Source organism: Tachypleus tridentatus, chromosome 12 (assembly GCF_004210375.1).
Source record: "Tachypleus tridentatus isolate NWPU-2018 chromosome 12, ASM421037v1, whole genome shotgun sequence".
Classification (NCBI taxonomy): domain Eukaryota; kingdom Metazoa; phylum Arthropoda; class Merostomata; order Xiphosura; family Limulidae; genus Tachypleus; species Tachypleus tridentatus.
The window spans coordinates 34,556,629-34,577,087 of NC_134836.1; the positions used below are offsets into that span (position 1 = coordinate 34,556,629).

The 20,459-nt window shown below is 33.2% G+C and overlaps 1 protein-coding gene across 1 annotated transcript; it reads right to left on the bottom strand.

The window, feature by feature from the left end:
* Positions 1 to 1,744: 1,744 nt before the first annotated feature.
* On the bottom strand, positions 1,745 to 15,153 carry LOC143235613 (uncharacterized). The gene is made up of 4 exons (XM_076473848.1): positions 15,117 to 15,153; positions 12,549 to 12,656; positions 11,944 to 12,054; positions 1,745 to 2,107 (listed from the first exon to the last, which is right to left on the bottom strand). Exons 1-4 carry the CDS (start codon positions 15,151 to 15,153, stop codon positions 2,058 to 2,060), a joined length of 306 nt encoding a protein of 101 aa, XP_076329963.1. The 3' UTR covers positions 1,745 to 2,057.
* Between the last annotated feature and the right edge of the window lie 5,306 nt (positions 15,154 to 20,459).

Here is a 20,459-nt window from a genome sequence, read left to right on the forward strand (position 1 = left end):
ATGAATATGGTGACCACATATCCCAATAATACTGTCACAGGTTTATGTTGTAATTTCGTTTCGGGTTTTTAAGGATTACAAAGAAAATCAAACTTTCCAAAAGTATGTGCACCTTACAAGTTCTAAACGTACACACGGGACTATATTGCAAGGCTCGTCAGTTATTCTTCGATAATCAACTGTCAAAAATGATACATCACAGAGTACACTGTTACAACTTTCTTTACTTTGTCTTTTGGGCCTAATCTGTCATTGAGGAGTTTTGTATTTCAAAAACCCGACCGGCACCAAAAATAAAATCTCATAGTTGTTATTGATTAAGTTCAGCAAACATTTATTGAAATTTATAATTACTAGTTGATAGATATTACTCGGGTAAAACAAACCTAACGTTTTATTTGTTTATATAAACAAGACAATCAGACTCACTTTCCACACCAAACTACCAATAGTTAGGATGATTTATATTATTTACTAACGGTAGACAAACTATGTTTTAATATATCAAATGATATATTGTTTTCTATGTTATCCTCCAATTAGAAATTGTATGCCACGGATGGAATTTAATTTAAAAAAATGTAAACTGCGAATTCTGAACGAGACAGAAGTAGTAATCTTAAACAAGATATATTCATACTTCTTGTTGACGAGAAACCCCTTGGAATAAAAAATGCATCTCAGAACAGCTAGTGTGGGTATTAAAGGCTTAGAGATAAGTAATCAACAACAAATAAAACTCATCAATTAAAGGGTTACTATATTTCAGCCCTTCTAAAGCTGCATTGAAAATGTTGGTAAAGAGAACACATCTAATGTGTTTTGGAATCATTTGGGTCTCAATTCCTAAAAGGTTAGGATATACTTCACCTGGTAAAAGTGGGAACGTAAAACACCTAATCATTTAAAAAACAAAAAATCTATATATTACAATAACAGGAAAGTCCAGGCGACAAAGTAGAAAAATTTATTTTTCCCAGCTGCTCCAAACAGCGACAACTACAGAGCACATTAAGTTATTCGATGTTCTCCAGAAGCGTTTAAGTAAAGTAGTTTGTTGTATTACCAAAGGTGTTATTTTGAAGCTTTTTAGTCTTTAAGCCTAATTATGAAGCTTTAAAGGACGACGCTGTAGATGTTCCGACATTATTGACGGCTTCATATTATTCGCACCGTTATGAGTTAAATACGATGTAGCGACCTTCCTCTACATGTTTTTTTAGTACCATATTATCTTACAAATATTACGTTTCTTCCCAAGATTCTTCCTTTGACAAGGTGCTTTCTGCTGTTATCACTTTGTTGGAAGCGGGTGTAGAAGAAAGGTACCACATTCTGACAGATATTCGCAAGAAAGATGTTTAGTATTTAAGTTCTTGTTTGTGGAAGGATTCATGGATTAATAGATGAAATCTATTAATTAACGAACAGGTATCAGTCATTTCGTAATAGTATATGAATTACACCTAAAATACTTCGGTCCATCATGCAGGCCGTCTTCTACATTATTTTTCTTAAAGTGCAATTTCCATCCATTTGAAATTCTTCACGGATCTATGTATATTTAACAGTAAATAAGTTAAAGGGTTGTACTGGTATCAACCGAGTAACTTACGAAAGTGCTTCGAAAGTATGAACGCGTTATTGAATGTTTGCGATATCATAAACCATGAAAGCACAAGTTCTATAAAAAGAGCAAGTCTACACCTGTTATATTCAATAAAATTGGAGATAAGCAGATACGTCATATCTAACGTGTTATTGCAAATATCATACATTTTTGATTCACCTTAAAAACAGTTATTTAACAAGTTTGCAAAATAGTTACAACGGAAGATGGTTCGTTCAACTATAAAGTAACAATTACGCTTCACAAGCAGTCGAATTTTCTAGACTTTAGGAAAGAATGAAGTGTTTGTAAAAATAGTTTATTAAGACGTTAAATAATGTTAAAATAAACAAACTATAATATTGGAAACAATTTAAGAAACAAATAAATAAACAAATAATCTGGTAAAGGAATTAAACAGGAACCAGCCCAATGGAAAGAAGAAACTTCATTCTTTCTTACTGCACGTGCAGGACGTACAACTGCAGGGTTCACCTTCTGTAGAGGAGAAAAGATTAGACGTTATTTTAAAAGTATTATTTACACAAGTAATTCATAAGTCTCTCTTATACAACATTTTTAATAGTAACTACTAAGTGCTTGCATACCTGTACACTTGCATGGACTTCCTTCAGTGTCGCCTTTTCCCATGCACGAAGTACACTTACATCCATCTTTCTGGCCACACGTGCACTTATCGCTGCAGGTAGGATCTTAAAAGATCGGTATGGTATAGAGTTAATTGTATTTCACGTTTTGTTAAATATATACATAGTAATGTGAATAAAGTGAAAGAGCAAAGACGATATGATGGTATTGTACATTTGATATCGTAAATCAAGTAAATTTATTATTTACAGTAAGAGTCAAGGGAATGTCAGATAGCAAGTTATCACATTATTTAGGGACATAGAAGTTTATTTGCATCGACATATGCATGCAGTTGTTGTAATGCCTATCATGCATAGTAGTAGTTTCATAAGCCTGTTTATTGGTTATGTATTTGTCGGTTTGTTTAATTAAGTCAGTGAAGTTACCGTTTTATAGAACTATGTTGTAACAATATACCCTATATTACCACACGCAGCAAGAATTAATAAGGTCAGTAGTTACTAAAACAGCATGTTATTTTATAACATTCCCCAGTTAATATTTGAGCGAGTGTCTTTGGGAATTAAGAAAATCTTGCATACCTTTACACTTACAACCCGATCAGTTTCGTCTCTTTTTGTTACACGTGGTGCACTTACACCCTTCTTCATTCCACACGTGCACTCGTGAATGCAGGTGCACAGCGAATCTTTAAAGAACAGAAAGATTACGGGTTTATTTTTTTGTTTTATTGCCATTACGTTTATTTACAATATTAATTTAACTACTGAAGCAACAACTATGCAGTAAACAAGTAGGAATGGTATATAAAAGAATTAAAGTTCACAATACTATCAATTACACATTATTAATACATTAAGATTTCTCAATCATCCAAAATCAAAGTAGTTAAACGAATTACAGTTTAATAATAACAATAAAAACACTTCGATCCGATAAAATACGAACATCATTGGTATAGAAAAAAAATATAGCTCATTGTTTACAGTTTTCCATGTTGAAAATCAATTATGGTGACATTTTAATTACACTGTTCACCTTCTCAACAAGAGGTACATTCTAAAGAGGTATCACCTTTTAGATAAGAAATAAAAGGTCATGTGAACGGCAAGATTTAATAATTAAAATTTACGACTAAACAAACATGTAGATCATCTGAATAGCGAAATATTAAACAAGGAACGGCCCAAACAAATACCTCTCGACAAAAGAATGTTGCTAACGTACACAAAGTCAAGATACGCAATATTATTCCTTGCTATTAAACAGCCACAAATGAATATTCATCTTAAATAGAAAACAATTTCACAAAAATCCTCTTATCTTTTAGCCTATGATATTACTTTGAACATAAACTTTGTGTTTATTTCTCGTATAATACAAATCCCACCACTTACCTCCACATTTGCATACTGAAGCGGACATCTTGTTTCAATTCTACTAAAGTCAAACACTATTTCACCAAAACTACACACGCGGATGAACGTTTTATATTGACCAAGTGCAAGAGTCGTGTGCAAAATAACCTACAACGAACCATGTTATTTATAGCCAATCATGATGAGTAAACATGTTTCAAATAGTACAAAGAATAATATAACAAAATGTTCATCATAACTGTTTTGAACTTTAAGAAAAAAAGTGTTTACTCTCATGTCTACTATTTGTTATTAAAACACACGTAACTTCAGATCTTAGGAGTATCAGTTTCTCATGTTTTTCCAGCTTCTATTGTTAAACGTAACTAAAAATAGTAATACCTCCTGTCCACCCCATCAGAGACAAGTTTGATGGTTTAAAACGCTGAAAGTCGGCTTCAATATAAACAAACCAAAACAACATTGTAATAAATGAGGCAAAGATAAGTAATACACAAAAGTAAAATGGTGAAAGTTACTACGTAAGTTTCAAGTGACATTAACACAGTGTTATAAATTATAACTCACATCAGATTTATAAATTAGTTTAATAAGAATAATCCAGTTACTAAGGGTTCAATGAATTGCTTATATAAGGATAATCTCTAGTGATACACTAGCTTCATTGTTAATAATATAAATAATTGATACAGAATGCTGGTTTATATTTAATGGTAAATAGTTTATTAAAATCAATATTTAAGTTCTATCTCCAACCAGAAAATTATTGTAAATTTGAAATGCCGACACTATCAGCTGTAGTAAATACTGACGGACTTGTTATTGCAAGCTTTTAATATCAAAACGTCTCCTCAACTTGATCACTTTCTCCCACTTTCCAGTTTATCACCGAAAAGTTTGAGATCTTTTAAAACTTTTCTCAGTTCTGTTTATATTTCTGTAAAACAAACTGCTTGTGTTATGTCTAATTGTTGTAGTTCGAACAAGAGGAATCAAAAGCTTTTGTGTCTATATATGGACATAGTTTCCCAGACCACCCGATGTTGTTTATTTGGCTACAGTTGTAAAACTGATGAATTTAAGGAGAATCTACTCCTTTTAAGTTTGTTGGTTCTTTGTCTTTGACAAATGTCACTACTAAACCCATGCCCATACATATTTTACGTGGTAATGAGACAGCTAAACCATGTTTGAAGGTATACTGCCTTTAAATTAGAGTTCTGCTACTGATGAGTCTGTTATTTCTTAGGATATTAAAGGTAGATTAGTTAATTTTCCTCTTTATAACATTTGTTTAACATCAGACCCGAGATGGTTAGCAAGATAACTTCTCTTTGAACTAAGGGTGATGTTACTGTTGAGGAGAATCCAAAGTAATTAATTTTCACTAATCGAACATAAAAATTAATCTCAATATAACAAAAACCAGTTTCGAAGGTGAATATTTAGTTGACATTCCCTTGAATTTCAGAACTGCTTTTATGTTTTCAATGAGTGATTGACTGACTTCCTTCTTTGAGTAATATAAAAATACATTCTTCCATGTTTGACTTGAAATCTTTCATTAATCTGTTTAACTCATATTTGTCAGATATCTTTTACTGACTCTACAATTGCACATAAACTTGTTTGATCATTTTGTAGGCTATTTGTAATAAGATGATCTAACAAACTGCAACAACGGCACAACACATTCTATTGCAAAATGTAACTAAAATCATGAAAAGCTCAGCTATTTACGAAAGACAGAGTTAAAATTAGGATTCTAAATTATATTTGAGCAGATCTCGTAGAGTGCGTTCGAAAAACATATAGTTTTATATATTTTTAAGTTATCTAATAAAGATGTAACAAATTAACAACATTTACATGGGAGGTACAATATTTTTTGCTCATTCCCTGTATGTTTAACAATTGTTCTCTTTTGATATTATGGTAAAAGTTTGTTGGGTTCACTGAATAAGTTTCACGTACTTCTATGTTTGTGTACGTTTGTAATTCTTTTTTCGTTCTGCTAAAAACCATTACGTTCGTTATCTACAAATTGTGTATGAAGAATGTAACGTTAAACGCAATGAAACTAATCCTTTTGAAACCTACATCAGTTAATGTTTAATAATTACATTTCTTTTTTTGATCATTTAAATCTTTTGTAGAACAAAATTTGAATGTGTAATACGTCTAAAATCATTAAACCAAATACTTGACGTATAGATGAATCATGATACATGTTGTTCTGAAACTAACATTAATAAACTTAGTGATTCTTCAAAGTGTCTACAGTTTGAGACTGGTAATGAAATTTAATTTTCAAGTTTCAAAAATTTTAAATGTTGGAAATTTTGTATTGAAAAAAATAATTTGTAACAGTTTCTAATGTTCATAATAGGAAAGACCTTACTACAAAATTGCTCTAAGAACAACACATTTATTCCATTTTGTTGGATTTTTGTTTAATCTACCAATACTAAGAGATAAATTACATGTATGAATTTCAATGTTTAGAATGACGGCAAATATTTAAGATGTCAGAAGTAACTGTAAGAAGTTTATTAATAAATGCACCAACCAGACTGTCTCCATGTGTTTTGAATTATTTATTTTCAAACACAAATTAAACGATCTTGTAACAAAGATTTTTAAACCACATTTCCGGTAAAATATTTATTTTTGATATGTATTATTGACATTTCATTCCAACTATAATAGAAGAACCGAATTCTTTTACACTACAGATGCACCTCCCCCGAGATTTTAGTCCTAAAAAAATACACGTTGTTCGGTAACAAACAACTGATAAAGCTACAGACATTACATTCCTATCCTCATTGGTACAACGGTATGTCTTCGGAGGTGCATCGTCAGAAACCCGTTTCGATACTTTTGGTGGGCAGAGTACGGATAGCCCACTGCACGTTTCAGTTAATTCTGAACAATCAGACAGACATTAAATTTCCTTGTATGTTCTTATAGTTAAGACAGTTTTGTTTTAATTATTGTAAGCATAACTTTGACCTGCTTTACATTTACACTGACTTTTGTACATGGTCTTGCATGCATCTTAATTCTTACACTTCACATTACAGGAAACTCTGATCACTATAAGTTATAGTTTCGATTTTCCTGCCTTAATAAAAGTTCGAGGTGTACGTAAGTCACAATCTGTACAATGTTTTTAAATTTTACTTTGATAATCACCTGTGAAAAACACAAACCACACAGTACAAGCCAAGACTTTTCAAGTCAAGATTTCAGCAAGAATATTCACGAAATAATATGGTGTTATTATATAAATTTTAGTAAGGACACCAATTCGCACTTGTCAGTTAATATTAATAAGAGTGCACGTAATGACAAACAGGAGAAAGGGGAAATCATTGCAAAGGGCGAATTGCAGTAGCGGCCAAACTTGCTTAATGTAAGAGCCACATTCGATAATCTTCTGATCTATAGAAGTCCAAAGACAAATATTACACAGACACTTTTATTGTTACATGTACATTTTGTTACTTACATATTACACAAACATTAAAAGGTACATGCGCGTTATAATATTCATGTATGTGGTTTGTTTATACATATATAGTCCAAATGTTTTTAAAGCCCTGGCTCATTGTTTTAAATATATTGAGCGTATTTATTACGGTAATGAACTACGAAAACATCCAAGAAAAATATGCAAATTTACATTTCATTAACATTAAATGAGACCGCCAAAATAAAAATAAAGTTGGTTAGAACAGATATTTGTAATAATATTTGTCTTATTATATTTCTGATCAAAACATGGAGAAAAATATCTAAAACATTAAAAAATATCTTAATCAGATACCACTTTACAAAACTTAAGTCTTATAATAGTTTTTTTAACACAAACAGAAGACATTGATACAATTGTCAGACTATTTACTGGTGGTAGCGGTTTTGCGAGTTTCCATCTTGATTGTGGTTCGTTGAAATTCTAGCTGATATGTTGTCAAAGCTATACGAATTTGCTCTATCATATGTTGATTTGTAAGAACTGCACAATGCTTCATCTTCACAAACGTCATTACAAATTCAGTGATTACAGCAGTATGTCGTACACTGGTTTTCTTCAGTTCAGTCCATTGTCTTTCTGGAACTTTCTTGAAGAACTCATTTGTAGAATGGAATTTATGGATCAACATTACACCAAGGTCCTACTGTAGTTCTGTTAGTTCAATTTTCACAGCAGATGACTGGAACCAGAGGTTTGAGAATTGGACAATCATCACTGGTTACATCAGCCATGAATGGATTTACAAGAAAGGGCTTCAGCTTCTTCACCTCTTCAAAGCTTTCTAGTAAATGATGAAGCAGCCCTTGTAATTTATCTTTGTATTATTCCAGTTTATTCTCTTTCATTTCAACATCAGAGAACGTATTTACTGTCTTTCTCAGATTAGGAAAGTAATCGAAGTTTCTGAACAATATGCATCTTTGAAAAAGTCTTATTTTATTCTGAAAGCTGAAAATTGTCTGAGTAAGATCCAGAAACAGAGTGCCAAGATTAGAGTTAATGAGGAGCATTAGATCTTGCATCCATTTAGCCCATTAAGTGGTTCAGCGGTATATCTGCGAAGTTACAACGCTAAACACCGGGTTTCGATACCCGTGTTGGGCAGAGCAGAGACAGCCCATTGCTTTGCTTTGTGCTTAATTCAAACACAACAGTATATAATTATCACTTCTCAGATGAGGATAGAATCTTCTCTTTTCAATAAAAGTAATAGTAGAATCCAAGAGATCCACAAACCTTTTTAAGACATTACTGATTGACAGCCACCTCATAATGCAGTAGAAAGAGACATCACTGGTTTTGTCTTCAAGCTCCAATTCTTAAATAAATATTTTTAATTGTCGGTGGGTCTTCCCATTTAAGTGTGTGAAATTTACAATTTCAAGAACAAATTTCATAAAATCTTCAAACTTGAAGTATCTGGCTATCAAGTGTATACGATGACTAATGCAATGAAGAGCGAGAAACTTTGCAAAGCTGGAATTACTTTTCATTAGTGCCTTTAATCCTGCATCCCCCCATCATTAGAAGTGCTCCATCATTTGCGACACTGAAGAGTTTATTCTGTGAAATATCAGCATTTGTTACGTCTCTATCAAGCACATATTTGATGTGAACACCACGAGTTGTTTCTTTTAGTGCCACTAAGTTATATATTTTATTTCACAATTACATGAAGTGTAGCATTAAGCTGGCGTTTGTGCTCTTGGTCGCTGAAGTTTTGCATTATTTGGATCTAATACTGCAACAACTTCAGTTATATTCTTATCAACAAATTCACAATCTGAATATGGACGCATAGCACGAGAAATATCCCATGATATAATAAAACTGGCTTTAGTCGTTGTATGAACTTCCTGACTGAATGTTGTAAACAACGTCTGCTGGCTATTTAATGATGATTTTAACAGTTAACTTGTTTTTCCGTAATTCTGATTTAGGTGGATAATCAGACAAAACGTTTTGCGATTTTTTTCAGTGTCGTTTCAACATACTGGCTTTGTAATGACTAAGTGACACATTGCAGATAACACTTAAAAGGTTTACTTCTTTAAAGGGTGAGTGTAAAATCTTCCTCCCACCCTGGTTTAAAATTTCCGTTTTCATCTATATACTTTCACTTCTCACAATTTGATCACGCCATCTTCCTTCATAAACATTTCACAGACATTTCTAAAAAAATTACAGTGAAAAGAAAAAATAAGCTCCAACACGCCGAAACCAATGAAACTCAACAGCGCCCAGTATCACACAAACACTCCACTAATTTCAATGCCAACAACACAGCCACACACGCCACAACACACGATCGCAAGCCACGCCCACTAAAACTAACATTGTCAGCACCAGCTTCTATGATTACTGATACTCCAACACAATTCATCTATAAACCTCGCTGATCCGAAAAACATGCTTGCAGCTTGTTTGGACTCTTGTGTATTTAATATCTATAGTTTTTAATGTCTAGTTATTTTATGTTCTTACTATTACTACTTGAAATATCAAATTCTCGTTTATTTAGATATCGACGATTACAAAACAAATTGAGTTTTTTTTTTTTCTATTGAGAAACATTGTGAATGTATCCTACTGAACATTATTACTTCTCTTTTTAGGTTTAAAACAGTCAGTTTCTCTGCATTTTATATTAAACAAGCTCCTCCCTTAGCACATAATACAATTTGGAACTGAAGGTTAACACAGAAAACAATGTAATACATCATTTGTTTCACGAAAGTTTTCTCTTTATTTCTATTGATTATAAATAATACAAAATATTCAAACTATGAGCAGTTTATCAAGAAAAGGCAGGTGAGAGGTGAGTACTATTGTCTTGTTTACATAAAGAATTAAAATTAAATTTATGTTCTCCTGAATACTATGTAGTGTAATTTGTAATTGCATAGAATTGATTGTTTGTTTCTTGAATTTCGCACAAAGCTACTCGAGGGCTATCTGCGCTATTCGTCCCTAAAGACTAGAGGGAAGGCAGCTTGTCATCACCACCCAACACCAACTTTTGAACTACTTTTTCACCAACGAACAGGGCGCTCGCGTTTGGTGCGACCGGGATTCGAACACGTGACCCTAAGATTACATCCCAGTAAAACTGTTACAACCTCACGTTATAGAACTTTTAAGGATTACAAAGAATATCAAACTTTCCAAAATTATATGCACCTTAGAAGTTCTCAACGTAAGAGTGACAAACCGTACAAGGCTCGTAGTTTCTTTTTTGGATAGTTAATTACCTGTCAAAAAGAAAACATCACCCAGTACACTGTTACCACTTCTCTTATTTTGTCTTCTCGGTTTAATCTGTCGTTGAGGAGTTTTAAATTTTAGAAACCTGACCAGCACTAAAAGGAAATCCTAATACATATTGAAACGCTAACGATAATCATTAGTTATTACAGATATTATTCGGGTTAAACAAGCATAGTCTTATATTTAATTGTTTATATAAACAAGACTCACTTTTCCCCTCGAACTGTCAGAATTTCATAAACTGCCAATAATTAAGATGATTTATATTATTCACAAAGAGGCAGAAACCTCATGTTTCAGTCTATCAAATGATATATTGTTTTCCGTTATCCTCCAGTTAGAATTTGTATGGCAAGGATGGAGTTTAATTTATAATGTAAAAAAACTACCTGTTCGGAACGCGACAACAGTTGTAATCTCTAGTGAAAGATAAATATAAATCCGATCACAGTCAAGATCAGGTGACAAAAGGGAAACTCATTTCTTCGCATCTGCTCTTAAGAGCAGCATTCTATGTAGCAGATCTGTAAATTATTCGATTTTGTTTACGCGTTGTTTAGTAACACCATATTATTTCACAGAGAAGCACGTTTGTTAATAAGAGTCTTCCATTGACAATTTGCTCCCTGCAGTTATCACTTTGGTAGAAGCGAGTGTAGAAAAAGGTACCACATTCCTACAGATATTTGCATGAAACATCTTTAGTATTTAAAATATACATTGTGTAATTATAGTTTGTGGAAGGATTAACATATCAGTAAATGAAACGTAAAGAACAGACAGGTAACAGGTCAATACATAATATTATGTAAACTATACGTTACAAACAATCCCGTACCTCATGCAGTTCGTTTACGTTATTTTAGACAAAGTGTAATTAATCTATATGATATTCTTCGCGGCCCTACATATATTTAATAATTAAGTTAAAAGCTTGTACTGTAACCAACCGACTAATTTATGAAAGCGTTTAAAAGAGTGTTCCTCTGGAATTGAGCGATTGTAATATCGCAATAAATGAAAGTACAAGATCTATACCCGTTATATTCAATAAAATTAGTGGTAGCAGTTCCCTCAAATCTAAAAGTATCATTGCAAATAACAAATTTTTAGTTCAACTTAAAAACAGTTATTTAAAGAGTTTGCAATATCGTTACAATGTAAGAGGGTTCGTTCAGATATAAAGTAACATTCACGCGTCACTAGCAGTCGAATTTTCTGGAGGTCAGAAAAGAGAATGAAGTGTTTGTAAACGTTTATTTGAAAGACGTTAAACAATGTTAAAATAAACAAACTATAATATTGGAAACAATGTAAAAAAACAAATAAACGAATAATCTAGTAAAGGAATTAAACTGGAAGCAGCCCAATGGGTATGAGAAAACTTCATTCTTTCTTACTGCACGTGCAGGACGTACAACTGCAGGGTTCTCCTTCTGTAAAGGAAATAAGATTAGACGTTATTTTAAAGGATTATTTACACAAATGAATAAGTCACTCTTATATAATTTTTCAATAGTAACGAGTTTACATACCTGTACACTTGCATGGACTTCCCTCAGTGCCGTCTTTTCTCATGCACGAAGTATATTTACATCCGTCTTGCTGGCCGCACGTGCATTTGTCGCTACAGGTGCACGCAGGATCTGAAGAGATCAGTATGGTATAAAGGTGCTTCTATTTTATGTTTTGTTAAATATATACATAGCTGGTAATGTGAATAAATTAGAAAAACAAAAGGCTTCAGGATGATATCGTACACTTAATTTCATAAATTAAGTATATTTATTATATACAGTAAGAGAGACCAGAGAATTTCAGATATTTTATTACTACATAATGTTATTGACATTGAATAATAATATTTATAATGTCGTATCCATACAGGTATTGGAACAGCCATCATATACAGCAGTAGTTTTCAAAGGTCCTATTATGGGTTATGCACCATTGTTTAGCTTAAACAAGACAGTGAAGTTACCTTTTCTGTAGAACTATGTTGTAAAATCAGTCCACTGCAGCACACAGCGCAACAATTACGAAGCAAAAGCAAAGTAGTTACTAAAACATGTTATTTTACAAGATCTTCCAGTTAATATTTTAAGTGCGTGTTGGTGTGTAGTAAGGAAACTGTTAATACCTTTACACTTGCAAATGCTATCAGTTTCGTCTTTCTTTTTGCACGTGGTGCACTTACATCCTCCTTCCTTCCCACACGTGCCTTCTTTAGTGCATGTGCACAGTGAATCTTTGAAGAACAGAAAAAGAGTACAAGTGTTTATAGCTATTACATTAATTTATAATAGTAATACGTGTACAAAATGATGCAACAAACTATTCAGTTGGAATTTATAAAAATGGGAGAAGTTTACAAATAAACAGTTCATATTACAATAAGTTGGCATTATTATCATCTCAAGATTTCTCAAATCATACAAAATTAAGTAGTTGAACGTACGTCACTGGAAAAGAAAAAGCCCAAATAGAAATCATTGTACAAGTTATATGTTTAAGGCTAATTATAGTCATATTTAAAGTAAAACACAGTTTACTTTAAATAAGAGCTACATTCTACAGTTAACAGCTTCACACTGCGCAAACACTAGTTGGTGGTTAAATAATCATACGTGGCAAGATTTTACTGGCAAGTACAAGATTAAAACTCTTAACTAACAAAGTATCAAACAAAGAAAGGCCTAAACCAATGCTTCACACAAAATGTGAAGCCAACATACAAAATACGTTATAGTAGTCAGTCTATTGAACAGCCACCAATGAATATTTATCCGGAGTAAAACACACCTGCGGCAAAATCCTCTTATCACACGAAATTACTTTCACACACAAACCGTGTGTTTGTTAATCGTATATTACAAACCCTACAACTTACCTCCACATTTACAAATTAAATCCGACATTGTTCTAAATTTAATATCTATTTACACCGAAACACAACTTCCACTCAAACTAAACACGCGCATGAAGTTTTTATATTCACCAAGTGCAAGACTCATGTGCAAAATGAGCGACACGAACCATGTGTTATTTCTAGCCAATCACGATGAGTAAATGTGTCCAAATTAGTAAAAAGAATAATATATCCCAATATTTATTATAAGTGATATGAACATGACCAGAAAAGTGCTTCCTCTAATATCTACTATTTGTGATAAAAACACACGTAACTTCAGATATTAGGTGTATCACTTTCAAATGATTTTCCAGCTTCTATTGTTAAACGTAACAGAAAAAAATAATACCGCCTGTCCGCCCCATCAGTGGCAAGTTTGTAGGCTTAAAACGCTGAAAGTTTGGGTTTCAATATAAGCAAACCAATACAATAAATGAGGCATAAATAACTAATGCACAAAATTAAAAGGGTGAAAGTTACTATGTAAGTGTGAAGTAACATTTACAAAGTGTTAGAAATTATAACTCATGTCAAATTTATAAATTAGTCTGATAATAATAATATAGTCATCAAGGGCTCAATGAATTGGTTATATAAGTAGAGTCTATAGTAATACACCAGCTTCATTCATAACAATATAAAGAATTAATACAGAATGCTGGTTTATATTTAATGGCAAATAGTTTATTAAAATCATTATTTAAGTTTTTTCTCCGACCAGATAATTATTGTAAATTCGAAATGCCTACACCCCCGCTAGTACAGCGGTATGTCTCCGGATTTACAACCCTAAAATTAGGGGTTTGATTACCCTCGGTGGGCTGAACAGATAGCTCTTTGTGGCTTTGCTATACGAAAAACACACACACATTCAAAATGCCGACGCTATCAGCTGTTTTAAATACTGATAAACTTGTCATTGCAAACTTTTAATATCAAAACGTCTTCTCAACTCGACCACTCGCTCCTACTTTTCAGTTTATCACCAAAAACTGTAAGATGTTTTAAAACTGTTCTCAGATCTTTTTATAAAAGAGAGCTACCATTTTCTCTTTTTTTTTATTGGAATCTTTGGTGTAGGTGTTTTCTTTCTTTACTCTGCCATTTCTGTAAAAATTGCTTTTGTTATGTCTGATTGCTGCAGTTCGAACAAGAGAAATCAAAAGGGTTTGTGTCTGTATATGGACATAGATTCACCAGACCACCCGATGTTGTTTATTTGGCCACAGATGTAAAAATTGATGTAGTTAGGTAGAAATTTAGACTTTTTACGTTTGTTGGTTCTGTGTTATTGGTAAATGTCTCAGCTAAACCCATAGCCATACGTATTTTACGTGATAATGACACAGCTAAACCATTATTGTTAGAAGGTATACTGCCTTTAAATTTTAGTTTTGCTACTGATGAGTCTGTTATTTCTCAGGACATTAAAGGTAGATTTGTTATTTTTCTTCTTTATAACATTTGTTCAACATCAGACATATTTTCGGGACCAGTTGTTCTTGGAGTAACACCTATTCTGCCAATTAAAGGTGTAACATGGCTGTTGGGAAACGATTTGGTTTGGGGAAAGTGTTGATAAGTCCAAGATGGTTAGCAAGGTGACCTCTCTTTCGTATAAGGATGATGTTATTGTTGAAGTGAATCCAAAGAAATTACTATTCAACAAGCGAACATAAAAATGAAACTCAAAATAACAAAAACCAGTTTTGCAGGTGAATATATAGTTGATATTCCTTTGGATTTCAGAACTGCTTCACATCGATGTTGTATGTTTTCAATGAATGATTGACTTACCTCCTTCTTTGAGTAATGCAAAAAGGTTATCTTCCATGTTTGGCTTGAAATCGTTTATTAACTGGTTTAACTCAGCCCATGCATTTTCATACTTTCAAGATATGTTTTAATTCCACAACTGTAGAGAAACTTGTTTCATCATTTTATTGGCTAATTGTAATAAGATGATCTAACAAATTGCAGCAAGTGCACAACACTTTTCATGAAAAAATGTAACTAAAATCATGAAAAGTTCAAGCATTTATGAAAGTCAGAGTTAAAATTAGGATCCAAAATCATATTTAAACAGATCTCGTAAAGTGCGTACGAAAAACATACGGTTTACATATTCTTATGTTATCTAGTAGAAGATGGAACAAATTAACACCATTTTCATGGAGGGTACAATATTTTTTGCTCACTCCCCATATGTTTAGCTATTATTATTTTTTGATAATATGGTAAAAGTTTATTAGGTCCACAAAGTAATTTTGACGAATTTCACATCCTTGTGTAACGTATTGTTTTGTTTGTTTGTTTTGGGATTTCGCACAATGCTACTCGAGGGCTATCTGTGCTAGCCGTCCCTAATTTAACAGTGTAAGGCTAAAGGAAAGGCAGCTAGTCATCACCACCAACCGCTAACTCTTAGGCTACTCTTTTACCAACGAATATTAGGATTGAACGTCACATTATAACGCCCCCACGGCTGAAAGAGCAAGCATGTTTGGCGCGACGGGGATGCGAAATCAGATTTCGAGTCGCATGCCTCAACGCGCTTGGCCATGCCGGGCCTTCATCTTAAAGGAATAAAGTCAAAAATGGCAACCAGATTGTTAGCTACACTTATGGCACTGATAAAAATGTTACAGCAAATATACATTCACCAGTTAGCTAGGCCAAGGTGTTTTGTTTAATTTAGAGCATGAGGGTTGGGAGAAAGAAACTTGGCGGAGCTAATTAAAGATTAAATATTTACTGGAAAATTCTTATCAATGTTATCAGTGCAGTTACCATTTGATTATAAATTTTATTCTTTTGAGATAAACTAAAATACTTGGTTTCTATTTTAAGTTTATTATAAAACCTGGGAGTGAACAAAAATTATTTCTCTTCACCCTCTTTTCTGTTTCTTGTAATTTTGATGAATTAATTGTTGTTTTTGTAGACAGTTTTTTTTTTGTGGTTCAAGCATGAGGAAGAAGTTCTCGAAGATGGTTGTTTTAAAGATGGTGATTTGACAAGGAGGTGTTTTAAAGCTTCTAGTATGATGATTGAAAATCTAATTACGAGTAGCAGATCTAGACAGTAGAGGGCTGCCCCATGTCCCAGAGAAAAAGGCAAGACCAGAATTAGAATTTTTTGCGTGTTTTTCATACAGCAAAGCCACAAAGGGCTTTCTGCTCAGCCCACCGAGGGGAATCGAACCCCTGATTTTAGCGTTGTAAATCCGGAGACATACCGCTGTACTAGCGGGGGCAGATTTTTTTAATTTTTTTTGCAGTATAAACACTTATAATTACAATTTCACATCCAGTTATATGCATGGTAATTAATTTTAGACACACAGAACTTACAATGTACTTTGTCTATACTGTTTGTTTATATGAACTATAATTACTAACATTGAACATTAAAATGGCGAAAGAGAAAGACATTATAAAGAACTTATCACAATTTTTGATGACTTTAACATATATAAAATGTATCATCTATCATAATTTCACTGTGCAGTTTGCTTCCAAAAACTTGTGTACTTCAGTAATATTGTACCGATTAACTAGTTCTATTCTATAAAATTATTTTGGAATTGAGGAATTCAAAAAGTTTAATAATAAAATATGTACACTTCAGATATTAAGTATAATGTTTTGTAGTTCAAGGTCATGAATACTTTTCCAGCTTTTGGAAGTTTCGTATTTAACTTTTACAAATATGCTGTTTTACAGCGTGAAATGTAAAAATAATAAAATTGTTAATGTTTTATCGGCTCTGTTGTTCAGGTGATTGTTTAATATTGGAACCATTCAGTGTCTTTGTTCTATAATACTTATGTGATGGTCAAAGAACCTCAGAAACTGCCAATTCATTTTTAGAGATTAACACCCATCTATAGTGTAAGAAATAATTTTATGCTTATTTTTCAACATAACAAGAGTGACAAATAATGATATACTTTTTAATTAATTTTAGGTTGGTTATGAAGTTGGAATTAATATTCTGTTCTTTATCTATAATAAAAATAATGTGTGTGTTTGTGACTGCTGTAACTCCAAGATGAAGAAGTCTAGAAATCTAAAATATTGTATCCATACTGAGTGGACCTTGAGGATGTGTACTGGGTTATTATTATTTATTAATTCATGTGTATGTACAGATACACATTTTTGTGCGGTAAGTTAATAAAAAACAAAAGGAAAAATGTGACCATCATAGCTTCATCAAAAAAGAACTTTGAAACCTCAAATTTTTCCCTCATACTAGATGAACCCTCAGGGTGTACAGTTTTGTGTTAATTTTTCATGTTTGCATGCATGTTCATTTTATAATGATGCAGTCTAGCTAAAAATCACACAAAAAGAAGTTGTTCATTACCTAACAACATTTAATTTGTAGAACAATTAGTGCCATTGATGATAATGATAACATAACAGTAAAAGTATGTTAATTCAGAAATGGTTTAAGTTTAAAATTGCACAGGGACAGTCATTCAATGTTGTTTGTTTAAAACAGCAAAGTGCATGATTTCCTGATGGCCAGCATTATGTTGAGGGTTCCAGAGTTGGTGCTAGTAAAAACCTTTTACGACTTGCAAACAAATGGAAAAATGACAGCTATATCAACCTAATGACCCAAAAGAAGCCGAGTACTTTCGCTGGTAATTATGTATAATATTTCAAAAGAGTTTTAAATCCAACGACATATTCCCAGTTATTCTCAGTGCTTAAGTCATGACAATAATGAAAATTGTTTTAGTGTTCTTCGACAACATAAGCAAATAGACTGAGGTTCTCCGGATCTTGAGAGGACAAAATAAATGTTTTGAATTTCATGCTTACAAATGTTTTGCTGAGGAAAGATATCTTAAGTATTTGATAAAAATAAGTATAAAATATGTGTACACATATCTACGAAGAACATGAAAGAAAGAATGCAGTTTACATTGTAGATTTTTAATGAAAAAACAGTAAAATGAATTAGAAAAATCAATAACTTTATCATGTTTTTTAAAAGATTTACTGACAGATTTTTCAAAGTAAATATATTTCGCTTATAGTAATCAACAGTTCATTTAAACATACTCATTAATACTTAATCCACAAGGAAATGACTTTTCAACTAATTTCTTCAATATTTTGATTATTAATTAAAACAAACTGTAAATGTGATAACTAAATAGACTTAAAATTCTGAATGTCAAAGTGAAGAACTTCAACCAATTGCGGGTAACCGCCAGGAGTAAGTACGACTCTGGCCAACCTATATCAGAGCAGGTCATTTTAAAAAATATGGAAAGTCGTTTATTTGATAAAATCTATGGTTTGGCGTCTGTAGGGTGCTAGGGCGGCGGTAAAACCCGAACTACTTAGCACCAACCAGGGTTGATAGCTTCCGAACAATTCCCTGGCGACGAATGAATGAACAGCCTGACATCTGGAATAGAGGCATTGATAGATACCTATTCCAACACATGTTTACGTACCCAAAGTGAAACCGGTGCAACTGACATTTCTACCAGTGGAGGTAGTAGCCGAACCACACAGATGGACGGCTTAAGTTATGGAATCTCGCATAACGAGAAAAAGACAGCCATATCATGACGATGGACGGCAATTATAATTTAAGATAAGAACCAGATGTTTCCATAGAACAGACAGGCACAACAATGTTTGTGCATCTAGCAAACAAACACAACTCGTTGGCACAAGCACGATTTGAATTCTATGGAAAAGATGACAGCAACTCTGACGCAATCGCTTGTCATCTTCCAAAATCTCTTTATCGGCGAACTTCCATGTTTGCAGCAGATTCATATAGCTTTGGCTGCGAGATCTGCGAAATGAAATTTAAGACTAGGTCGGGCTTATCTCAACATAAGAGACATCGTCATCCTACAATCAGAAACGCCTGAGGTATACTATCACAAGGAGTCAGAATGCCATGGGGTAGTATGGTCCGAGGAAGAAATACGAACCCTCCGGGATGCGGAAGCAGTATACACGGGTCACAAAAACATAAATGTTCTTTGTGCAGGATATCTATCTTGAAAACTCCTAAGCAAGTCTCAGATGACTCAATAAGGTACAACCACCCGTCCACGTTGATTCAAATAACACCATGAGTCGTGGAGATCCTCTTGATATTGTACAGTTTGAAGCACTAAATTGAGAAGGAATACTTCTCCCTGAATAAAGTTATAAATTCTGTTCGTACCTCAATCAACTGAGAGATCAGAGGGGACTCGATGAAGTAACATGGCAAGAGGTTAAAATTGTGAATAAACAATGGGTTGACGAGCTTTCCCATTCATAAGCATCTTGAAACAATGAAAGAACTTCAAAGCAGGCGATTAGAAACCCAAAAACTACCTGAAAGCCATACCAGAGACGTCTCTTCCGAGTGGAACATTTTAAAAAGTACCAGACAATGTTCGATTTGGAACTCAAACGCCTAGCTGTTGAGATAGTGGATGGCCGGAATGCTGTCTAATATAGCCTTGGTAAAGATCAGATGAAAGACCACTACAATCAAGTCTAAGATGTTGCTAATGGTAACACCAATTTACGAATGCCCACTACCACCTATGGCAAAAGAGACTCATATTCTGGAATCCATAACATCAAAGGAAGTAAAGGTGGCCCTGGGAGGCGTTATAAAGAAACGATAAATCCAACTATTGGTTGGTAAAAGAGTAGCTGAAGGTTTGACGTTAGGTGGTGATGATTAGTACCTTCTTTCTAGTGTTACACTGCTAAATTAGGGACGATGTGTGTGTGTGTTTTTATAGCAAAGCCACGGCGGTCTATCTACTCAGCCAACAGAGGGGAATCGATTCCCTCATTTTATCTATAATTAGCTGGTAGTTCGTGCTTCAAAGGAACACCAAATTTCTGTAGTAAAACCAATTGCAAGGGGTAATGGTAATTTTGTTTTATACTATAATTATAATTTGAAAAAAATACCGCTAATTACTAATAAGTATTTAAAACAGGATACACCGTTTGAAACTATATCACCTCGTGAAATTGGTTGACACCTCATTTTTGGTTTTTCGGTTACCGTGTGGTAAGGAACAAGATATACAGAAATGATTACGATATTTACAGACCTTACCAAAACGTGACTCAGTCATTACATAGATAT